Source organism: Mastomys coucha, unplaced genomic scaffold (genome assembly GCF_008632895.1).
Source record: "Mastomys coucha isolate ucsf_1 unplaced genomic scaffold, UCSF_Mcou_1 pScaffold11, whole genome shotgun sequence".
NCBI lineage: Eukaryota > Metazoa > Chordata > Mammalia > Rodentia > Muridae > Mastomys > Mastomys coucha.
The window spans coordinates 34025210-34050235 of record NW_022196893.1 but is presented as its reverse complement, the minus strand read 5'-3'; the positions used below and the strand labels follow the sequence as shown (position 1 = coordinate 34050235).

Sequence of the window (25026 nt, the reverse complement as noted above, 5' to 3'; positions counted from 1 at the left end):
GAAATCTGCCTGCCTCTGCCTCCCAAGTGCTGGGATTAAAGGCATGTGCCACCACTGCCCAGCAAATGTTAACTTTTTTGATGTTTGATTTTGGAAAATGTTTTAGAGTTCATGAAAAAGTCTTCCTCTAACTTTAAAAGCATGTCAAAGATTGGCAGTTAAGATGGCTCAGAGAGTAAAGTGCTTGCTGCCTGACCATGCAAGTCTGATGGCCTGAGTTCAATTCTTAAACCTCACCTTAAGATAAGGCAGAAGGAGAAAACTGTGTGACTTCTCTGACATCTGTGTGTGTGCTGTGTCACAGCACATGCATACATCATACATATGGATACACAATAATAAATACACATAAAATATCAAAACAAGTTTTTTATTTTTATTTTTTAATTTAATTTTATTTACATTGGTGTTCCACCTCCGTGTATGTCAGTGTGAGGGTGTCATATTCCCTGGAACTGGAATTACAGACAGTTGTGAATTGCCATGTAGGTGCTGGGATTTGAACCTGGATCCTTTGGAACAGCAGCCAATTTTCTTAACTGCTAAGCCATCTCTCCAGCACCCCAATTTATTTTCATTTTTAATAATTTTTAAAATTTTTATTATTTTTACTCCCTGTGCATTGGTGTTTTGCCTGCATGTATGTCTGTATGAGGGAATCAGATCCTCTGGAACTAGAGTTTCAGACAGCTGTGAACCACCATATGGGTGCTAGGAACTGAATTTAGGTCCTATGGAAGCACAACTGGTACTCTTAAGTGCTGAGCCATCTCTCTGGCCCCAAAGCAACTATTTCTAAGCTTCTCTGATATGTCTTTCTCCTTAATAGACTTGTTAGAAAATAATTGTATTCATATGTGAAAACATATCGTATTAGATAGACATCCTTAACAGATGGTCTTTTTTTATTTTTAATTTTTTTGTGTGTATATGGTAGTGCATGTGTGTATGTGGTAGGGATGTGTGCACAAAGGCCAGAGGAGGGCATTGGGTGTCTGTTCTATTAGATTTTCTTCTTTATCCCGTAGACTGGGTCTCTCACTGAACCTGGAGATCACCAATTAATTGGCTAGGCTGAGTGGCCAATGAGCTTGAGGAATCTGTCTGTTTTTTCAGTGCTGGCATTATAGAGGCATGCCTCTACAACCAGGCCTTTTAAATAGGTGCGGATGATCTGAATCAGATCTTAATGCTTGCCTAGAAGGACTTCATCAGCTGAGCCATCTCCTCAGCTCTGTAGCTTTTCTTTCTTTTTAATGGTTTGGCCTTAATATATTTTATTTGGGGTGGGGATGGGAGAGGCATGTGCATATACATACCATGGCACGTATGTGGAGACCAGAGGACAACTTTGAGGAATGTGCTCTCTTTCTACCTTTACATGGATTCTGGGGATTGAACTCAGGTCGTCAGACCTAAGCAGCAAGTGTTTGCATCAGCTGATCCATTCTTTGGTCTTTTTGGCTTTTCATTTGTTCATTTGTTGATTTTCTTGAGAAAAGGTCTTATGAAGCCTAGGATAGTCTTAAATACACTATTTAGCTGAAGATGACCTCAAGATTACTGGGGTTTTTTGTTTGTTGGGACAGGATTTCTCAACCTAATCCTGGCTGTCCTGGAATTTAGTATGCAGACCAAGCTGGTCTCAAACATTAAGAGATCTTCCTGCTTTCTGAATACTGGAATTAAAGATGTGAACCATTACATCAGACCCAAAGATGAGCCCAAACCTCTCCATGCCCAATTTATATAGTGCTGGAGCTTTATTCATGTAGCTAAGCACTCCATCACTAAACTACATCTCTGTTCTTAGTCTGATGTGTAGTTGATTTCTTTTCTTTCCCAGTACTGGGAGTTGAACCCAGGACCTCATGTATTAGGCAAATGCAAGCATTTTACCACTGAACTTATATATATAGCCTTAGACCTCTTTGTAGTTGATTTTTTTTTTAAATTATTTATTTACTTTACATCTCGATTGCCACCTTCAACCCTTACAAATCCCTCTCCCTTTAGTTTCTCTCCTTCTCCTTAGAGAAAGGGAACCCCTCCTTGGGTGCAACCCCACCCTGGGACATCCAATCATAGTAGGTCTAAGCACATACTCTCCCTCTGAAGCCCAATTAGGTAGTCCAGTTAGGGGAAGGAGATCCAGTGGCAGGCAGCTGATTCAGAGACAGCCTCTGCTCCAATTTTTTGGGAACTCAGTGAAGATTAAGCTGTACATCTACTACAAAAAAAAAAATTGTAAATGAAAACTTTACATTTTTTATAGGTATCATCCTGCTGGTTATGACTTTTTTAAATAGCTAGATAATATATTTTAGCTTCTTGATCATTACTTATATATTTAAATTATTAATAAATTTGATAAGCATGATGACTGTATTTTCATTTTAGGCCACTGGTAAATGTATAAGAATAGGGCTGTGTTAGGTCATCTGACCAACCCTTCTTCTCCCTTTCCACGTCCTTCTCTTCCCATCTTTTCTGTTTTCCCCTCTTCTTTCTCACTTTCTCAATCTCTTTCTGACAGGGATTGAATCTAGAGCCTCCCACATGGTAGCAAGTAAGTTATTTCTCCAGCCCATAACCTTTAAAATATTAGGAAGTATCTTGTTGAACTTCAAATATGTTCTGTCTCAGACATCCCTGAAGTCCTAGGCTAGTGTCCATTAGATGTAAGAGGACATTGAGAATATAAAGTTAAATATTGTAATTACTGTTTATTTTATTTGGTTTTTTTTTTTTTTTTTTTTTTTTTTTTTTTTTTTTTTTTTTTTTTCTTCGAGACAGGGTTTCTCTGTGTAGCCTTGGCTGTCCTGGAACTCACTCTGTAGACCAGGCTGGCCTCGAACTCAGAAATCCGCCTGCCTCTGCCTCCCAAGTGCTGGGATTAAAGGCGGCGCCACCACCGCCCGGCTGTTTATTTTATTTGTTTATTGCTTGCTTGTTTTTGACTTTAGGGACAGAGTTTGGCTCTGCTGCCCAGTCTGGCCTCTGGCCTCCCAACTCACAGTCTTTTTTTCAAGACCCGAGTTTCTCTGCGTAGCCTTAGCTGTTCTGAAACTCACTCTGTAGATCAGGCTGGCCTTGAACTCAGATCTGCTTGCTTCCATCTCTAGTGCTGGGACTAAATGTGTGTGACACCACTGCCTGGCTGCCAACTCACAATCTTACAGGCAGTTATACTGTCACTTCTGGTTTTAACATCTTATATTAATGCCTTCCTTTTTTCATTTTCTTGCTTTTCTTTTCTTTTTTTGAGACAAGGTTTTGCTATGTAGTCTTGCCTGGCCTGGAACTCATAGAGATCCACCTGCCCCAAATGTACCAAGTGCTGGGATTAAAGCCATGTATGTGCCACCATATACTTATATGTGTATATATATATATATATATATATATATATATATATGTATACTTATATACATATATATACACACATATATAGTATACTATATATATACTATACTATATATATACTATACTATACTATATATATATACTATACTACATATATATATACTATACTATACTATATATATACTATACTATATATAGTATACTATATATATTATTTATATATATATATATAGTATAAGGTCACCATCTTATACTCATGCTTATGGATCACTGTATGACTTGCCAATAGATCATAAATGATCTACTTAATTTATTTTAGACTCTTCCTGGGAAATAGTATCTGTTGCATCAATCTACAGGTTTTTTTATTCCACCTCCATTTTCTTAGTTGCTTTTTGATTGTGTAATGACTGAAAGTGTTAATTATAGTAGCTTTTAAAATCACCCCCCACCTGCCTAACTCTTGAGCAAAAATTTCTTCCCTAGACATTTTAAGTTAGAAATCAGAAGATTAAAACTCTTGCCTATGGACCAATTATCTTGCAGCTTCTCTATAATTTTAACATTTGCAGTTTTGACCTCTTGTCATATTTTGTTTGGAATATAAATTAACAGCACTATGTATACAAACATATAATTTACATTTACATTTAAAGTCTCATGGTGTGGTAGTCTATATTCTAGAGGAGAAATGGTGCTACATACCAGATAGGGCATCAGAGGGTATCTAGGGAATAGAGTCTTTATATTGGCAGCCAACAACTTTTCTGCATGTTAATTTTAGACTTGACAGTTGAATTTATGTTTGAGCAACTTTAGTTGGTGAGTACATCTTTAAAGTACCTTCCTCTTTTCGTGTTTTCATTTTCACTTTCGTTATTTAAAGTTACAAGTTGTACTGGGGATGCAGCTCAGTTGGTAGAGTGTTTACCTAATATGCAAGAATTCCTGAGTTAAATTTCCCATACCTCAAAAACTGAGTATGGTGGTACATGGCAGGAAGATATCAAGTTCCAGGTGCATAAGACTTTGTCTTGTTTATCATTCTGATACAGTTAGTTTGGGATTCTCTTGGAAAGCATGGTAGTATTGATCATCCCTCAAGTCTTTTCTAGTCCAAATATACATAAATAGAAGAAGCTCAGATCAAAGAACAGTTAAAGAAGCAGGAAGAAACTGTAAAGAAAATAAATTGACACGTTTTTGCTGACCCACTGGAAATGGTTTAAAGGGAGGGAGGGACATAAATAATAAGGAATAATCATGTCTGAGCAAATTCAACAGCAAAGATTTTTCTTTGGATCATTATATGTCTTAAAAATACTTCATCATGACATTTTCTCTTCAATATTTCCCTGGGGGACACTTATGTGGTGGTTTTATTTTCCTGTTAAATCATAGTATTTTGTTTCCTTTTCTTACTTGTCTTTTTATTTACAAACTTGTTTTTCTTCTTTGTATTTCTATTGACTGCCTGTAAAATTCAGTTTAGTTTTGAAAGTAAATATTTGCTATCTAACGTCCTTGGAGAGGGATTTGATTGGTATTACAAACTCTAGAAGGTTGCATGGGGGTGGGTTTGTACCCCCATGTTGGTAGAATGCATGCATGAAACCCTGAGTTCCATCCTCAACACTTCGTAAACTGGGTGTAGTCGCACATATGCCTGTAATCATTGAATGTAGGAGGTGTTGGGAGGAGATCAAGGTCATACTTAGAAAGTCCATCCTGGGCTAAATTAGACCCTGTATCCAAACAAAACACAATTGCTATATGAGAAGATAAACATTTCATTCTTGTAACTTTGTAGACTGACATTAGGAAAGCTCCCTAACTAAACCCAAGGTTAGTATACCAGCTTTTGAAATGTTGTGTTTAGGACAAAACTCATTACAAATTTACAAATCTGTTGCTTTTTCTCATCTTTTTTGGCAACTTCAATCCTAAATGTTCCCATATATTTGAAAACAGGCTTTGCAGAAGTTTTTTCTCTTCAGTATTGCCATTCTTCCTAAGAAGTGCTATTCTAAGGAAGTCTTAACATAAGCCAGAATTTAACTTAAAAGTTGGTTGTTGGGCTTGTGGTTTGGGCCTCTGTGGCAACACTCTCTTCCATAGTCTCCTTGAAAAACCTAACTTGCGTTTGAGTTGAATTGCTCACTATGATTGTCCTATGGGTGCAGTGTTTCTTTCTGAGCTAAACAAAGTAAGCTTTATACACTAGGCTGGTCAGATTTTATTTATAACTTATGATATAGTAGAAACAATGCAGTTTTTCAGATTAAACAAAATAGGGAATGGCTGGGAATGTATCTCAGTAGTAGAACCCATTGCTGGGCGTACTGAAGGCCCTAAGTTCAGTTTCTAGCACCAAAAAATTACTACTACCACCACCATAAGCTACCTTTTAAAGAAATTGTGTGTGCATGATATATGGCTGTGTAAACATCAGATGTCCCCCTCTATGGCTGTCTGCCTTATTGCCTTCAGTCAGAGTCTCTGTAGTAAGATCTTAACAGCAAGCCCCAGCTGTCTCTGTCTCTCTCTTCTCCTAGCCTAGACATGTCTCCTCACCACTCCCTTTGAACAGGGGTTGTAGGCTCATAGCCATACCCAGCTTTTTACCTAGGTGCTGGAGATCCAAACTCAGGTCCTCTTGCTTATGTGGTTAGCTATTCTTATCTGTGGAAGCATCTCCTTAGCCTAAGAACCATTCTTTTTGGAATAAGAATATGTTTGACAGGCCCAGCAGTAGTGGCGTACGCCTTTAATCCCAACACTTGGGAGGTAGAGGCAGGCGGATTTCTGAGTTCCAGGCCAACCTGGTCTACAGAGTGAGTTTCAGGACAGCCAAGGCTACACAGAGAAACCCTGTCTTGAAAGAAAAAAAAAAAAGAATATGCTTGACTATAAAATCAGACTTTGTTGAATAAAACATAAGATTGCTAAAAATGGTTTATGTTGAGACCAAATTTCCTGCCAGTATTATTTATTTAACCATTATATTAGTTTTACTGTAATATATTTTCTGATACTAGCATAGATCTAATCAAACCATTTTTAATGAACATACTTTTAAAAGTTTTGCTCAAGTAGTATTTTGTGTATATTTTGTTTGTGTGAAACTGGAACATGCCAGTCGGTGAGTATTGGAATATCCCCAGATGGATCCTGTGCATCAAATGAGTAGACCTAGAGAATATTAATAGATCATTTTCTCTAGAACTTCTAATCTTCCCCAAAATTACCATTGTGCAGTATTATGAGTGTTTTTCTACCCAGAACAAAACTTTTACTGAGGTATTAAAGTCCAGTCCAGCATGATGGCTTAGGCCTGTAATTTTAGTACTCAGGAAACAGACAGAAAGATGCCTGTGGATTTTGAAGTAGTCTGGTCTAGATATGTACTGAGTGCAAAACCAGCCTGTGCTGGTTTAGACAAGAATGGAATCTTGTCTAAAAATCAAACAAAACAAAAACAACCCCACCACCACCACTACAAAACAACAACAAACAAACAACAAACAAGGAAGGCAGAGCATTGACTATACTTCTAGAAGACCCAAGTTTGATTCCTGGCACCCATATGACAGCTCAAACCCTAGTTCCAGGGGATCTGATGCCCTCTTTTAGCCTTTGTTGACACTAGGCACACATGTGGTATACAGACATATATGTAAAAAAAAAAAAAAAAATCACCCACCTGGGGTTAAAGAGATGGCTCATCAATCAGTTAAAAGCACTTGTTCTTGCAGAGGACCTGGATTTGACCTATATGGCAGCTCACAACCAAATGTAACTCAAGTTTCAGGGGATCCAATGGGTCCCTCTGAACACCAGGAATGCATACAGTATACATAAGTATATGCAAAACCCTCATACACATAAAATAAATAAATCAAAATTTTAAAAACCCATATACATAAAAATAAATCTTAGAAATCCCTGTAAAACAAACAATCCCCCCAAAATAAAAACATCCTTGTTTATTTTTTTCTAAATCCATAAGAATTTTAAATTGGTCCTTAAAGGTCAGTGTTTTGAACCTGACACAATAATCTATGCCTACAATCCCAGCTACTTGGGAAGCTGATGCCTCAGGGAATGCAAGTTCAAGACTAGTCTGGAAAATAAAACAAAACCTTGTCTAAACCGGGAGTGGGGGAGGCTTTAGGAGTGCAGCTCACTTGGTAGAGTGATGGCTTATCATGCATATAGCCCTGGGTTTGGTCTCTAACACCAAGTGGTAGGAATGCCTGTTATCCGGTAGAGGTAGGAAGATTAAAAGTTTGAGACCAGCTGGTCAGTGGTAGCGCACGCCTTTGGTTAGGTTAATCCAAGCACTTGGGGAGACAGAGGCGGGCAGATTTCTGAGTTCGAGGCCAGCCTGGTCTACAGAGTAAATTCCTTGACAGCCAGGGCTACACAGAGAAACCCTGTCTTGGGGGTGTGGGGAGGGAGAAGAAGAAGAAGTTCGAGGCCAGGTTGGGCTTATGTAATGAATTTGAGGCCAGAATGGGATACTTAAAGCTCTATCGCAAATAGATACACTAATAAACAAATATCTAAAAAAGGAAAAAACATCTGTGTTGATCACTGTTTTAGGGGTCATACTTTATCTGAAAATAATCAGAAAGACAAAACAAATTTCATTTATTATTTTTTGCTGCCATACCTGTATAAAACAAAGCTTTTACATGTTTTGAAGTGTGTGTGTGTGTTTTGTCTGTATATGTGGTATATGTTTGTATTCCTGTGTTTGGATATGGAGGCCAAAGGTTAATGTCCTTTATTATCATCCACTTTATTTTTTTAAGGAGGAATATGTCTCACTGAAACTGGAATTTACCAGTTGTCTAGACTGGCTGGCCAATGAGCTCCAGGGATCTGTTGGTTTTGCACCCTTCCCCATACTCCCAGAACTCATCCTGGTTTTGTGTGAGTGCTAAGGATCTGTACTCAAGTCCACATGCTTGCACAACAAGCCCTTTATCAAGTGAACCATCTCCTCAACCTGTTTGGGTTTTTTTTTTTTTTTAAGATTTATTTATTATTATAAATAAGTACACTGCAGCTGTCTTCAGACACACCAGAAGAGGGCGTCAGATCTCATTATGGGTAGTTGTGAGCTACCATGTGGTTGCTGTGGGATTTGAACTCAGGTCATTCGGAAGAGCAGTCAGTGCTCTTACCTGCTGAGCCATCTCACCAGCCCCCCCCCCTTTTTTTTTTGAGGAAGGGTTTCACTATCCAGTTTTGCATTGAACTCATGATTCTCTTGGTTCCACCTCCGTTTAGGATTATCATCAAAGCCATCACTCCTGGCTCTGCATTTTCTTACTGGTTTCCAGGAATTCTTCTATCTCAAAAGTACATTGAGAGAACTAGAAGTATAGTTCAACAGTGAGTGTTTGCTGAGTATGACTAAAACCTTGGGTTTGCTCTTTAGTACTGAAAAAAAAAAATAACTAGGGACTGGAAAGATGGCTTGGTGGTTAAGAGCATTGGTTGTTCTTCTGGCAGACCTGGGTTCAATTACCAGTACTGATATGATGGCTCACAACCATCTATAACTGCAGTTCTAGGGGATCTGATGCCCTCTTCTGGCTTCTCTGGGCACATGCATGTACATAGTGTACAAGTGTACATGCAAGCAAAATACCTATACACATTTCTTTAAAAAAAAATCACACCACCTATTTAAAAAAAAAACAAAATATACATTGAAATATAAAGTATGTTAATGTTCTTTACTCCCTCCCTTTTTGTTAGACAGAGTCTTAACTTGTAACCCTGGATAGTCCAACTTGCTATGTAGACAAGGCTGGCCTTGAACTCAAAGAGGTCTGCCTTTTTTTTGCCTTCCAAGTGGTGGAATTAAAGGTGTATGCTACCACTTCCAGCTTATTTTTTACTTCTGCTTCTTGCCGTCATTTTATTTTATTAATTAGTATTATTACTATTTTTGAGACAGAGTCTCACCTTGCTCGTCCAGAACTTGCTATGTAGACCAGGTATGTGTAACCAGGACCTCCTGTCATTTTAACAAGTTGTAGCTTTTCATTTCTGAGGATAGCTCAAAATAGTTTCTTGAATCTTCTAAAATTTCTAGTTAGGGTTGGAGAAGTGGCTTGGTGGTTAGGGTTAGGGTTAGGGTTAGGGTTAGGGTTAGCATTGGCTGTTCTTCTAAATGATCAGGGTTCAATTCCCAGCTCCTTCATAGTGGCTGACAACTATCTGTAATTCCAGGTACAGGAAATTAAGTGACCCCTTCTGGTCTTTGTTGGTACTCTAGACACATGGTGCACAGACACATAAACACAAACAAGACATATATACATAAAATAAATGTTTTTAAAGATTAAGTTTGAAAATTAAGAAAAAATACAAACTTTTGAGTCAGGTAGTTGGCCTTTATAAACCTGCTTCCAGATGGGTTGTAACCATTGCCCATTTATTACATAACTTATGATTTAGCCTAATTTCTTCTGACATCTGTTTTCTGTCATTTGCTAAAAACTATTTGCTCTACTTAGCTGGCCGTCTTTGAAACCTTCATGTCTGAAATACAAATACAGAAATTAACTTAAATATTCTGTTGATTATTCTGTTTAGTTACTGCACTACTCTTCTAGTTTTTTATTTACATTTTAATTTATTTAGTGTGTATATGCTATATCATAAGTACAGAGGTCAAAGGACAACTGGGGTTGGGGGATTGTTTCTCTTCTTCCACCTTGTGGGTCCTGGGGATGGAACTCAGATTGCCTGGCTTGGTGGCAAGTTCCCTGCTGAAGTCTTTGGGGAATTCTGTAATTTTTTTTCTCTATTTGTTTATTTATTTATTTATGCATTCATTCATTTTCCATTCCAATCACTGCCCTCTAACCCCTCTCAAAGAGTCTCTCCCCCCATATCTCATCCCCTTCTTCTCTGAGAAGGTGGGGATCCCCTGGACAGCCCCCTCCCCCCGCCCCAGTCATATTAAGTCTCTGCAGGGTTAGGACATCCTCTCCCACTAAGACCAGACAAGGCAGCCCAGTTGGGAAACAGATTCCACAGACAGGCAACAGCTTTAGGGCCAGCTCCCCCCCCCCTCCACTCCAGTTATTGAGGGACCTACATGGAGACTGAGTTGCACATTTGCTACATATGTGCCAGGGGCCTCAGTCCAGCTCATGAATGTTCTTTGGCTGTGGCTTAGTCTCTGAGAGGACTTCTGTGTTTCTTACAGCAATGTATCTGCAACTTTTTTTTTGTCTCAGCACTATTCATTTATACTCTCAGGAGTTACTAATGTTATGCATGCCTGTAATGCTGGTACTTGGGAGACTGAGGCAAGAGACTAAACAAGAACTAAAGGCCAGCATGGAATATTTAGTAAGTTCCAGGCCATCATGGGCTACAAAGTGAGATCATGTCTCACTTCCCCCCTCCAAAAAAAAGAGTTATTGAAGATTAAAAAAAAGCCTTTTTTCTTACCTAATTTGTATCTACTGATATTTTTTACTTTCTAGAGATTAAAATTTAATTTTTAAATATAATTTTTAAAAAGATGTATTTATTTATATGTTAGTACACTATCACCTTCAGACATACCAGAAGAGGGTATCAGATCTCATTACAGATGGCTGTGAGTCACTGTGTAGTTGCTGGGAATTGAACTTAGGACCTCTGGAAGAACTGCTGAGCCATCTCTCCAGTCCTAAAATATAATTTTTTAAATAATAGCAAACCCATTATATTATAACAAGATAATTGTATTTGTATTAACAGGAAAAATTGGGTCTGAAGATGAAACTCAGTAAAGTGCTTGTCTAGCATGCCATTAGGCCTTAGATTAGTTCTACTGCATAAACCAGGTTGATGCCATGCACCTGTAATCCCCGCTCTTGGGAGGTAAAGGCAGAGGGATCAGAAGTTCAGGCTCATCTTCAACTATATAGAAATTTTGAGGACAACCTGTCCTAGACACTTTGTCTCAAAAAAAAAAAAAAAAGAAAAAAGAAAAAAAAAAAAGAAGAAAAAGCTGGGTGTGGTAGCCATACATTTTTAATTCCAGCACTTAGGAGGTAAAGGGTGGATCTCTGAGTTTCAGTCTAGCCTGGTTTACATAGCGAATTCCAGGTCAGCTGGTGCTACAAGCAGAGAAACCTTGTCTCCAAAAAGGGGAGCTGAGTGGAGGAGATGGTTCAACTGATAAAGGTGCCTGCTGTATAAGTTTGATGACCTATGTTAGATGCCCAGGACCCACATGGTGGATGGAGAGAACTGACTACCAAAAATTGACCTCCAGCCTCCACATGCATGCTATGGCACATGCACACACTACACCCTACACACAAAAAAGATAAAAGAAAAAAATCTAAAAGAGAAGCTTCAAATTACTTTAATATCTGGTTTAACAGAAAGCATCTAGTTTCTCATGTCTGCTTCTGCATTCAGTCTGTTAAGATATATTGGGTTGTTTTGTTTTGTTTTTTTGGGTTTTTGTTGTTGTTGTTGTTGTTGTTTTCCGAGACAGAGTTTCTCTGTGTAGCCCTGGCTATCCTGGAACTCACTCTGTAGACCAGGCTGGCCTCGAACTCAGAAATCCACCTGCCTCTCCCTCCTGAGTGCGAGATTAAAGGCATGTGCCACCACTGCCTGGCACTTTCCAACTTTCTTAATGATTCTCAAATGGTGGTCATCAAAATTTACCAAGATATTTTAAATTTTTAATTAATTAATTAATTGATTGATTTTTTAGATAGTCCCAGGTATGTATTACAGGCCTTCCTCAAGTCCATGTATGTAGCTGAGGATGAACTTTCTGTCCCTCCTGACTCCATCCTCTCATGGTTGTGCCTCCGGCTTGAGCCACCACATCTAGTTTATGGGTTTATGGAGATTGAACCAGAGCTTTTTGTATGCTAAGCAAGCACTTTGCCAGTTGACTTACATCTCCATCCCTGTTTTATTTTTTAATGAGCTAGCACCCATCCTAGTTAGGTCTCATTAGCCACACTGAAATCATATACAACTTTATTTTATTTTTTTTTGTTTTTTTGTTTTTGTTTTTTTAGAGACAGGATACAACTTTATTTTAATTCGTAAGTTGCTGGTGATTGAATCCAGCACCTTATAAATGGTAGGCAAATAGTCTACAACTGAGCCATGTTTCCATACAACAACATCCCCCACTTGGTTATGTGCATGTGTGAGTGTGTGTGTCGGTATAAGAAAGACAGACAGACTCACTTCAGTTTCAGCTTTGGGTTTAAAATATATGATGTTGTGTATGTACATGCATGTATTACAATGCATTTGTGAAGGTCAGTAGACAACTTTGGAGAATAGGTTCTCTCCACTATGAGTTCTAGAGATTGAACTCAGGTTGTAAAACTTACACTGTGTTTTAGTTTCTTTTTTGATGCTGTGATAGTCTATAAGCAGCATAGGGGAGGATAACAAATTCACTCACTGAGGTAAGTCAAGGCAGGAACTCAAGATAGAACTTGAAGGCAAGCCTGTTTGCTATTTCACACAGCAACTAACTTTACAGCCAAAGAAGTACAGCAGGAACAGTGAAGAACACTTTCTGCTAGTTGGCTTGCAGGCCAGCTTAAACTCAGCTGTTTTTTGTTTTAAGATTTATTTATTTTATAAGTTCTCTTATCTGCATGTACACCTTCATGCCAGAAGAGGGCATCAGATTACATCATAGATGGTTGTGAGCCAACATGTGGTTGCTGGGAATTGAACTCGGAACCTCTGGAAGAGCAGCAAGTGCTTTTTTTGTTTGTTTGTTTGTTTTTTTTTTTTTTTTTTTTTTTTTTTTTTTTTTTTTTTTGGTTTTTTGAGACAGGGTTTCTCTGTGTAGCCCTGGCTGTCCTGGAACTCACTCTGTAGACCAGACTGGCCTCGAATTCAGAAATCTGCCTGCCTCTGGTTCCTAAGTGCTGGGATTAAAGACATGTGCCACCCCCACCCCACCCTACCCCACCACCACCCCTGCCTGGCGCAGCAAGTGCTCTTAACCACTGAGCCATCTCTCCATATCTCAGCTAATTTTCTTACATCAGTTAGGACTACTTGCCTACCAGTGATAGAGCCTACAATGGACTATTCAATTAAGTCAAGATAACCTGGCACCCAGATGTACTTGAGGCCATTCTGACCTAGGAATTCCTCAGTTAAGGTTATCTTCTCTGGCTAGAGAGATGGCTCAGCAGTTAAGAGCACTGACTGCTCTTCCAGAGGTCCTGAGTTCAAAACCCAGCAACCACATAGTGGCTCACAATCATCTAATGAAATCTGATGCCCTCTTCTGGTGTGTCTGAAGACAGCTACACTATACTTATATATAATAAATAAATCTTAAAAAAATAAAAATAAAAAGGCTGTCTTCTTAGATGATTCTAGGCTGTGTCCAGTTGCAGTTAAAAGTAACCAGAATACATAGCAAGTGCTTCTCAAATCAACTCCAACCTCTCACTTTATAACCCAGGCTGGCCTCACACTTGCAATTCTTTTGCCTCAGGTTCTCTCCTAAATGTGGAGATTGCTATGTAAGTTCTTGGGCCTCAATGCTAAGAACAATCCAAGAGGCCTATCTGTATCATTTACAAGGTGCCCAAGTGATTATGAAGTTCTTAAAAAGTATTGTGCTACCTTACCTTCTTTAGTTAATTGTAGATTTATTTTATGTATTTGAATATCTTCCCTATAAATTAAGTAAGCCGATTTTACTTAATAGTTTTCTCAAAGTGCAAGAGGTTTGAAAAGATGCACAGGACATTATGTACTGAAGAATGGGCTGAGGATTTAGCTCAATTGGTAGACTACTTGCCTCGCATGTCGTGGTTTCCATCCCAAACACCACATAAAAGTACTCAGGAGGATGAAAAGTTCAAGATTACCTTTGGCTACATAACAAATTTGAGGCCAGTTTGGGATACTTGAGACCTTGTTGCAAAACAAAAACAAAGGCTGTGGTATACACACCTTTACCCTTTAGTCCCTAACACTTAGAAGGAGAGTCAAGAAAATAAGAGTTCAAGAGCACCCTGATTTACATAGTGAGTTCCAGGCTGGCCAAGACTGTAAAGGCTGCCTCTGTCTTCTGTGGCCAGGCTGCAGAACATATAGGAAAAGCAGTGTTTGTAGCAGTTGGTGCTGTTATAGTTAGGAGTCTTCTGCTGTGAGTCTTGGAATGTTTTCCTATAAGGAAAACTGTTGTACTTAATTTCCTTGATTCTTCAAGCTTGTGGTAGTAGGGTATGGTTGTCATTCTAGCACTTGTTGAGGCTGAGGCAGAAGTAGCAAGAGCTTGAGCTGAGCATGTGCTTCAGAGTAAGTCCATACCAGCTTGACCTTCACAGTGAAATCCTGAAAAAAAAAAAAGAAAGAAAGAAAAGGAAAGAAAGGAGGTGGTGAAAAATAAAAATCAAGAACTTGTCCTCAGACTCATGTTTCTGGAGACTAATTTTGTTTACTAAAGCATATAAGAAACCCCTGTTGGGCGCTACATTGTTGAACTATACACTGAGTCTATAAGTAGTTGTATAACATGGCAAGTTTCATACAACTTTCAGAAGTTACAAAACATTTTGTTGTTCCTTTTGTTTGGAGTACCTGAGAACAAATAACTAGAATTCATACTAGCCTCAATACCTTTGTTCTTATTTGCCAATTTTTTTATAACTCTGTGTTTTTTTTCCAGAAGCCTCTTAGCAAAGAATTTTACAAAATCCTGGTATAGGAAGGATGTAGTGGTACAAGCCTGCAATCCCAGGCAGAGACAAGGCAGATTGCAAATTTGAGGCCAGGTGGGGGCAAAATGGGAAGACCCTTTCTCAAGCAAGCAAATAACAAAGCTTAGGAAGATGGCTCACTCCGTAACAAGCCTGCTGTATACTAAGCACGAGGAACTGAATTTGGATTCGCAGGTGAGATAGCACACATCTGTAACTTGTGGCAGTGTGGGGGAGGACATGGAAGGAGGGGACTAATGCTCACTGGCACTGAAGTCTGGCTTCTACACACATGTACACATGCCACATGAAGACATACATATACCACTTCCATATGCATATATACACACAAATATAAAACAAACCAATTTTGGCTAATTTGTTTAAGATTATAGTAGTCTGGGCTGTAGAGATGGCTCAGTGGTTAAGAGCACTTGCTGCCCTTCCAGAGGTCCTGAGTTCAATTCCTAGCAACCACAACGTGACTCACAACAATCAATGGAATCTGATGCCCTCTTCTGGTGTGTCTGAAGACAGCCACAGTGTACTCATATAAGTGAAATAAACAAATCTTCAAACAAACAAAAAAATTATAGTAGTCTATGTGGTTTTACATCATCCTTTTGAGTCAGTTGTTTTACCTGTTGGCAAGATAATGTGTGCTGAACTATGGTAATGCTAAATACTACAATAGAAAATTAATCCAGAATTAATAATCTGAGTTTCCAATTCCCGAATAATCTACTGCCTAGTAAAACTTGAGTCTGCTTTGTTTTCTGAGGTTCATAGAACCTGCATTTTAATTTTCACAGTTTATATGTTTACAGGAATCTTTTCTTTAGGTGGTTTTCTAGATACCATGCAAACCAGAGCATCTATGAGTGTCCTTTGGAGGATAAACAGTTGAGACTGGAGCTGGAAAGATGGCCCCATGGGTAAAGACACTTGCTACCAAACCTAGCAATCTGAGTTCTATCCTCAGGACCCAAATGGTAGAGAGAACTGACTCCCAAAACATGTGCTTTGACTATCACACATGCATTGTGACACATGCATTGTGGCATATGTGGATGTGTGTGTATACATACATACATATATACATACATACATACATACATATATATAATATTTTTTAAAAGGCTGTTGACTAGTCAAGAATGTCAGTATTTGTACACTTTGTTTACTAACAGCTAAATTCTCTAGAGTCTGAAAGTTAGTAGCTGTTAAATGTTTTTTTGGAGAACCTTTTGCATGTAGACTTTTGTATTATTGTCATAAAAGAATGGAGGTATGGAGTTAAAGCCTGTCTTAAAATTTTCAGCTTGTTTAAAGCTAAACTAAATTGTACTCAGTACTTGCTTAGCTTAGTTTTAGCTCCTTTCATTTCCTTAGAGATGCATGTTAGAAACAGTTTCTAACTATTTCTTTTTTCTGTTAGACAGTCTGTCTGTCTGTCTGCCTGCCTGCCTGCCTTCTTTCTTTTTTTCCAGACAGGATTTCTAAGTGTAGCTCTGGCTATTCTGGAACTTGCTCTGTAGACCAGGATGGTTTCAAACTCAGAGATTTACTTACCTTTGCCTCCTGAGTGCTGAGATTAAAGGCTTGTGTCACCACTACCCAACTTCAATCTTTAATCATTTCTGATTAGTTATTACTATAAATAATATTTCTTGCCAGGAATTCTGAAAATGAACTCTGGACAGGAATAAAGAAAGAAGTGCTGGAACTGCTTGGCTATCCCACCAAACCTGTTTTCTATATGAAACTGGTAGTATATAATTTTAGATGTTTTTCATGGTCCTTGTTGAATTTATATTTTCAGTTGCTACTAATGCTTTATAGAACTTTATATGACCCTTTAATTTACTTTTCAGTACTTAAAAATAGTTTAAAAGGTACAGGCTTTTTTTCTTTTTTAACTCAAAGACTTTTTCCAGTCATTACAGATCAGTACTCTTTTCTTAGATTACATTATATGCATGTAAATTTATTTCACTTATCATTACTTTGTATATATATGATATGTGTTGAGGGAGCACATATGCCATGATATACATGTGGAAGTCTGAACAATTTTACACAGTTTTCTCCTTCCACCTTTACCTGGGTTCTGGGCTTCAAACTCAAAAAAGTTATTAGGCTTATATGGTAAGCACTTTTATGGTAAGCCCATATACTTTATTTTTGATTTATTAAAAGAAATTTCTGATCACTATAGACTTGAGAATACTAAAGTACAAAGAAGTAAAGTAAAGTAATCTAGAATATAGTTACATATAATGATTATTCACTTTGTATTCATTTTGGTATTAATTTCTTATTTTTTTTTAAGAATTATTTCTTTTATATGAATGTTTTCCCTGTGTGTATGTATGTGTACCATGTGCATGCATGCCTAGTACCTGAAGAATTTTGAAGAAGTTGTCAGACTCTTGGAACTAGAGCTATGGATGGTTGTGAGGTGGCATGTGGGCGCTGGGAATTGAATCCAGGACCTCTGTAAACAAGTGTGCTTGTCGACTGAGCCATCTTTCCAATCCCCATCATTTATCTTTTTGTTTGTTTGTTTGGTTGGTTGGTTGGTTGGTTTTTCGAGACAGAGTTTCTCTGTATAGCCCTGGCTGTCCTGGAACTCACTCTGTAGACCAGGCTGGCCTGCCTCTGCCTCCCAAGTGCTGGGATTAAAGGCGTGCGCCACTACTGTCTGACTCAAAATGTTATTCTTAACACCTTAAATAAAGATGTAAAGCAGCATCTTAATTTATATTTTTCTTCAGCACTTAATTCCTATTCTTTTTTGTCATGTGTTACTGTGACAAACATTTTACTATGTAAAGATCCCAGGACCCTTGCTGGGCGGTGGTGGTGCACGCTTTTAATCCCAGCACTTGGGAGGTAGAGGCAGGCAGATTTCTGAGTTCCAGGCCAGCCTGGTCTACAGAGTGAGTTCCAGGACAGCCGGGGCTACACAGAGAAACCCTGTCTCGAAACCACCCCCCCCCAAAAAAAAATATCCCAGCACCAATGTTGAGTGGCTCACAACTGATTGTCCTTCCACCTATGGGGAATCTAATACCTCTGATCTCTGAGGGCACCTATACTAACATGCAAATAATGCACACGTGAAGATACATGCAAATAAATGTTTGGATGTCCATGCTCTGCATATGGAGGTCAGAGGACAGCTCTCAGAAGTAGAGAGCTACTTCTTTTTTTCCTTCTACCTTGGGATTTAGGGATTAAGTTCAGACCAAATGCTTCTATTTGCTGAACCATCCCACTTTCCCTAAACCTTGAGTTTCTTGTCTCCCAGCATTCATATGAGTTTCACTTTGAGGCAGATCCTAACTTTATCATTTATGCATCCTAATTGCTCTGAATATACAAGCCTTTTCCCCTATAGACACGGGCCTCTAAGGACAACCTTCTAATGCATCTTTGTTTTCTTATCCTAAGATCCTTTCAGAAAGCATCTCACTTATTCTTGGTAGTATCTTTTAATTTGTATATTCCTCTCATCGTTTATTGTTTAGCCCTATAAAGTTCTTACATTTATCCTGGAAAATAGATCGGGAAAGGAGACAGAAAACTGTCATTCCTAGACACATGGTCTGCTTGTCAGGCAGTAGAGTTACAGATGAGCAGTGAGTTAAATTCACGACTGGCAGCAACATCATTCAAGACTTCATATTTTTTTGTCTCCCTTTGCTTATGTGATAGAAATGTGTTGTTTTTTGTTTTTCACATAGAAATAACCAGAAGCATTCTTTGTGTGTCACAGATGTAGCAGACGGAGAATGAAGAAATAATTAAAAAGGTGTGAGTGGAATTCTTTAAATGGGGAGAAAGATTATTCTTATTGTTAAGTAATTAAATTTTCTTAAATGCAGAAATGATAGAAATGACAAGGGATATTAGAATAACAGGATGATTTAAGTATAACTTGGCATTTAAGAAATATTTCTTCCTTCCATTGTGATCTCTGTTTGGTAAACATGGTAAAAACAAAGGCTTACAAATTGAGACGGAAGCAGGAAATCCTATTAGTGGCTGCCAGTTTAACATTCAAGACCAACCAATGGAAAGCTTGCTTCTGTTAGATTTCAATGCTTTTCCTCCCAAAGTCTTCCTTTTCTTTTTAATAAGGCATAATTTTGTTTTCATATCATATCCTTATTAGAGATTCCAAATTATAATCATCCTCAGTTTTTGAAAGTCTGAAATTTGTGGCTTGAGGAAAATTGTTCTCAAATTTATGTAATCACTTTCTGCTAGAAGTGAAATTGTCTGCAGCACAGCAGGTAGGGGTTCCCATAGATGAGTGATTTGCTTTTCAGAGATATCTGAGTTTTCAGCCGTAATGACCATAGTTTTTATGTTTATTTGTTTTTATTTACTTATTTTTTGATACTATGTTATAGTTCTAGAAAATACTAAAAAATAATTTGTTTTTTTTTTTTTTTTTAAAAACTGTATTTAAAACAAACAATCCAGAAAACCTTGTTGTCCTGGGGCTATGTGAGGAAGAATGAAGCTCTCATTTCCTAGTACCCAATCAGCAGCTTGAGCTGGTCTCTCCTCGGAACAGAATTTATTGAAGCAATTTATCCTGGCTAACTGTGATATAAATCTGTGTATACGTATGTACATACAGAGTCTATTCCATTACAACAGGACTGAAGCATCAGTTTCCTTCATAGTTAGACCATGTTCCTATCACATTGAAAGATGACCAAGCAGCCCCTTCTATTTTATGGGGCACCTCACACTTTTAAACACCGATTAGCTGTGGAATTACTGATTAGACAACCAGAAATACTGGTTTCTAACCTAAAAATAAATCCTAAGAGAATAGGAAGAATATTACCTTCTTGCCCTCTATGTTAAGCCTGTTTTCTGGTTACTAGATTCATTCTAGCATGTTAACATTTTATCTTAATGCAGGTCTGACTGAGATTGAGCTGACATTTTGGTTTATCTCCAATATAAAATTTGAGATTTGGTTACAGTTCTGAGGTTGTTTCCAGACATATTCCAACAGACATCCCTCGTTCACATTCTTTTATGAATCATTCTGTGTTGTAGGTAGTTGTATGAAAATGTCCTTAGCACCTTGTCCTACAAGACTACTTTTACCCTTCCTCCCAGTTTTCTCTTTGCCTATTCCAAAAAAACTATTTATCTTTTAGGGATATTTTTAGTGTGATTTACATTTCTAATCACTATTCATCTCTGCCTGATTTTTATTCTTAGTTGGAATATGAGAACTTTTCTCAGTACATTCAGATTGCATTTGTTGTTTTTGACAAAGAATTTTGGGAGACAGTTTAAGAGTCATTTTAAAAAAGCAATATAAATTCTGTTAAATTCTTCAGAGAAATAGAGGGAATGGATGGTGGTGCCTTTAAGTGCATTTCTTTATCCCCTGCAGCAGTACACATCTGTTGGCTGCAGCAGAGCAGCCTAAGAACTCTGGCCGAGAGCAGCACAAACAGCCGGAACATATTCACCCAGTAAACCCCCAAAGAGTCGACATTTGTTTTATTGCTGCTTTTAAAAACCTAGCCATAAATAGAATCAGAGGGGGGAGGGACACTGATATTTCTTCATTTGCAACAGACAATTGCTGGGGGGGGGCGAGAAAGAGGCTCCCAGTGGGGAGGGGAAGTTTTTATTTTTATTTTTTTATTAATGAAAATCATTTCCCATGTAGTCCAATAGGATGGGTGCTTTGTTTTCTTTGGCAATAATCTGGGATAAACGACCCTTGCCAACAGTCTCATAGTTTATACACCAGGGAGCCAGATTATAGCCCTGTAAAATGGAGCACCCCTCCTATAATCCCTTAATTAATTAAATGACAAATTTTGGTCTTCTCTAGTTCAGAAATATGGCTTCCGCATCGAGCGTTCAGTGAATTTATTGACATAGAGACCTGCACTGGTTGTAATTCAGTAGACTGGAGAAATATGTTATATACTGTAGCAGAAAGAGGGAAAACCTAGCAAAGGCTTAAAATTCCTTGACTATTTAAGTCTGAATTTTCCTAATTAAAAGTTTCAGTTGAGGCATAGTAGATCATAGGCCACCTGTCTAATGGGTCTTTCCAAAGTAGCCTGTGTTTACAGCTATGATAGATGGCATTCTTGGAACACCTGTTTCTATGCTTGATATTTTTGAAGCGTGTTTTTTTTTTCTCCAGCGTATTTAACATAACTTTTCCCCTACTCCCCTCCCCAGCTCTGCTCTGCTTTATGAAATATGGGAGACGACAGACCGTTTGTGTGCAGTGCCCCAGGCTGTGGACAGGTACGTTTACAATATACTTTATTGTGAATGTCTTGTTGTGAATCAAAGTGGCTGTTTTATCACTAAGGCAAAGAGTTTAAAGCCGGTATTTTACGTGATCACTGGAGGTAATCAGATCACAGGATTTGCAGCGTGTAAATCCAAGTTATGAGGAAGTGTAGGCACTCCACTGTAATGAAATCTGCCTTGCTTTCTTCCATCTTGTTATTCTATTGATGTTTGTTTTCCAACACACAGTGTTAAACAATACATGTTACTCTCTCTTCTTTTCTAAAGCTGTCCATCTAAACACAAAGCAAGTTTAGAAATACCTTCTTGACCTTCATGTATATAAGAGTCTGCTTAACATAGAGAGTCTGCTAAGAGTGTTCCCATTCATTGTGAGCTTCCAATTTCAGCGTCTCTGTAGATTTCTCAGATAAGAAAAAGAAATGTTTCTTTTGATTGTTAATCCAGGAAAACTTGCTAACAGCTAAGTCGGGGACAGACAAACCCAGCATAGAACTTGAAATTCAATGGTATTCTACAAATATTTCCCATGTCTGGTACCGTGACATAGGTTGTTCTATGTCAGCTCCTACGTAGTTGTTTGCATGTGTGTACATTATATGCTTCCTTTTTAGAAAATAATTCTGTTGAAATTACCTTGTTTTTCATTTTATATTTAACTTTTTTCCCTAGATTTTTTTTCTAATGCTTCTACAAATGATGAGAAAAATGAATTAAAATTTTATTTGCCTTCATCTGTTAGAACCTGAACTATAGTCAGTTAGGAATATGTCATGTAACTGTCCAGTGACACTTACTGGTGGTATGTGAGATTGCAGACTGATTCTATTATGTATTGTAAATACTTAAACAAGAGCTAAGTCCTAGACATGTCTAGGAATTGGAATTTGAGAGGTAGATGAGATGGTGATGGTATAAGAAATAGGAAGAAGATCCTAGATTTCAATAAATGCTGAAAATTTCTAAGACACTTAAACAAAATCATTATTTTCTGCAGGATTCAGGATCCTAAGGTGTATTTTCTTCCCTGTTAAAATTTTTTAATATGTATAGATATGTTTCCATTTTCAAAAGCATTATTAAAGTAGGCATGTAAAATGATCCCTTCAAATTTGTGTGTATGAATTTTATAATGCTGTGTGTTGTGACTCTGCAGCTCATACATAGTAATACACTATACTGTTTGAAAATTCTGAATTTTGAGTGAGTTTATTTTCCTCATATTTGACTTTTTTTTTTTTTTTTTTTTTGAGACAGGGTTTCTCTGTGTAGCCCTGGCTGTACTGGAACTCACTCTGTAGACCAGGCTGGCCTCGAACTCAGAAATCCGCCTGCCCTGCCTCCCAAGTGCTGGGATTAAAGGCGTACACCACCACTGCCTGGCAACTTTTCTTTTTTTAAGACAAGATCTCACTGTGTAGTCCTGGATGCCCCTGGAACTCTCTATGTAGACCAAGCTGGCCTCAAATTCACAAAGATCTACCTTAAAAGTGTGTGCCACCATTCCTGGCCAGCCTAGGTTACATGAGACCTTGCCTCACAAATGAATAAACAAAAAATTTTGTGAGCCAGACATGGGAGTACACACTTAGTAACAGCACCCAGAGGCAGAGGAAAAATGATCTTTGTGGGGTGGGGCCAAAGCTGTTGAAAGGGCAAAAGTACTTTGCTACATAAGCCTGACAGCCCATGGTGGGAGGATGAAAAGGGGTAGATTCTTAAGAATTATCCACTGACCTCCACATGTACACTCTGGCATGTGTGTGCCCACACTTACATATCGTAAACATAGATACAATAATAGAAACAAAAATTTTAAAGTTTTAAAATGCCCAGCAGTGGTGGTGCATTCCTTTAGTCCCAGCACTCAGGAGGCTGAGGCAGATGAATCTCTGTGAGTTTGAGGCCAGCTTGATCTATAGAGCAAGTTCCAGGATAGCAAGGACTACACAGAGAAACCCTGTCTCAAAAGAAGGAGAAAGTTTTAAAATTCATTTTATACTATAAGAGGAAAGTAGTAAGGACATTTTACTTGACTTCTCTCTGTGAGCCTTTCCCCTACTTCTGAATTGTCACTGGGAAGCTTTTCTCCCACTAGTTGGAAGTTGAATATGGAACTTGGAAGTTGAGGACACCATTACTTCTTTAACAGGATAGAAAGCTCCATCCTAAAGGTTTGGTGGCAATGTGACTTTACCTTTTTTGTATATCAGAAATTGTTTTTTCAGGTAAGATTGTAGTTCTCTAGTTATAGTTAGTCCTTTTTTAGATTTCTCCTGGGATCTGGTAACAAATATCTCTGTAGAAGGATTTCAACAGGTACGTGTGATTGCCCCATGCTATGTAAAATAGAGAAAATGTGGTAGAAGATACAAATTTGGTAAAGCCAGCTACCATTCTACTTTCTTAAATCTTGGGAGTCTTTGTAATCTGCTTGTTATTGACTCAAATTATTTGTTCAAAAGTGGTAGAAACAAAAAAATAAATCCCAGGAAGGAACCATGTCAGTCTAACCTCTGGAAGGCATGATTTAGGACCTGTTATTAGAGAAGACTCAAAAATCAGTTGTAAAAAGGAGTTGACTCAGAGGTTAAGAGCACTGTTGATCTTGCAGATGACCAGCGTTTGATTCTGAGTACCCATATAAGGCAGCTCACAAAAGTCTAGAACTCAATTCCAGGGGATCCAACAGACTCTCCTGACCTCACAGGACCTGCATGCATATAGAGCACAGACATATGTGCAGACAAAACATTCAAACATGTAAGATTCTTCTTTAAATCTTTTTTTTTTTTTTAACTCTTTGCTTGGAGACTTAGCTAAAATGTGCAAGCATTTATGCAAGGCTCTGGTTCAGGCTTCAGCTCTGAGGAAAAAAAAAACAGTCAAGGAGAACTATGAGAATTCAGCTTTGTTTCTGTATCTAGACCTGTGTAGACTCTACCATATGCATCTTTAAACTCAGAAATCTTCCTGCAGTTTAATATTAAGGGACTGTAAAAGAAAAATTTACTTAAAATAGGCTAGTAGATTATACCCTCCACTATATAATCAAAACCACCAGGCTTTCAATGGATACATAAACATGTTTTGGTTGCTAGGTTTTAATGGCTGTTATTTTTGGACTATGTTCATGATCTACTTCCCAACAGTCTGATGTGACACAGCTGAGTTCTAAATACACTGCATGTACTTAAAAAAATGGCTACCAAAGGTTGTGCTGTCTGCATTATTGTGTTAAAACACAGATGATAAGCTTTTTAGTCCTTTTATTCCTATTGTCCTATTGAGACTCTTTCTCTTGAGGCCTCATCACTTTCATGAAGAACTTGGGAAAAAAACAATATTCTTGCTAAAAATTTCTCTATGGAATGTGGTTTACACAGTCATTAATAAAGCTGAGCTGCCTCCTGAGAATCGGTTAGTTTTGTTAAGGCAACAGTCCCCCCAGGTACAATTTTGACTGAGGCCGAGGTGAATTGAGGTGAATTAAGTCGTGTGGGCTTTTGAAGCAATTACTAGGTAGCATCTATTTAAGAGCCCAGCGCACTTAAACACACCTGTAATCCCTGCCACCTGGTAAAAGAGAGAGAGAGAGAGAGAGAGG

The 25026-nt window shown here is 38.1% G+C and overlaps 1 protein-coding gene across 1 annotated transcript in view; it reads left to right on the top strand.

Annotated features, from left to right (window-relative positions):
• LOC116080610 (cyclic AMP-dependent transcription factor ATF-7) overlaps positions 1 to 25026 on the top strand; it is an 89266-nt gene that overhangs the window by 4183 nt on the left and 60057 nt on the right. Inside the window, exon 2 of the mRNA XM_031357065.1 lies at positions 21342 to 21410. Coding sequence (XP_031212925.1) covers positions 21363 to 21410 — 48 coding nt within the window. The 5' untranslated portion in view covers positions 21342 to 21362. The remainder of the gene's footprint in view (positions 1 to 21341; positions 21411 to 25026) is intronic.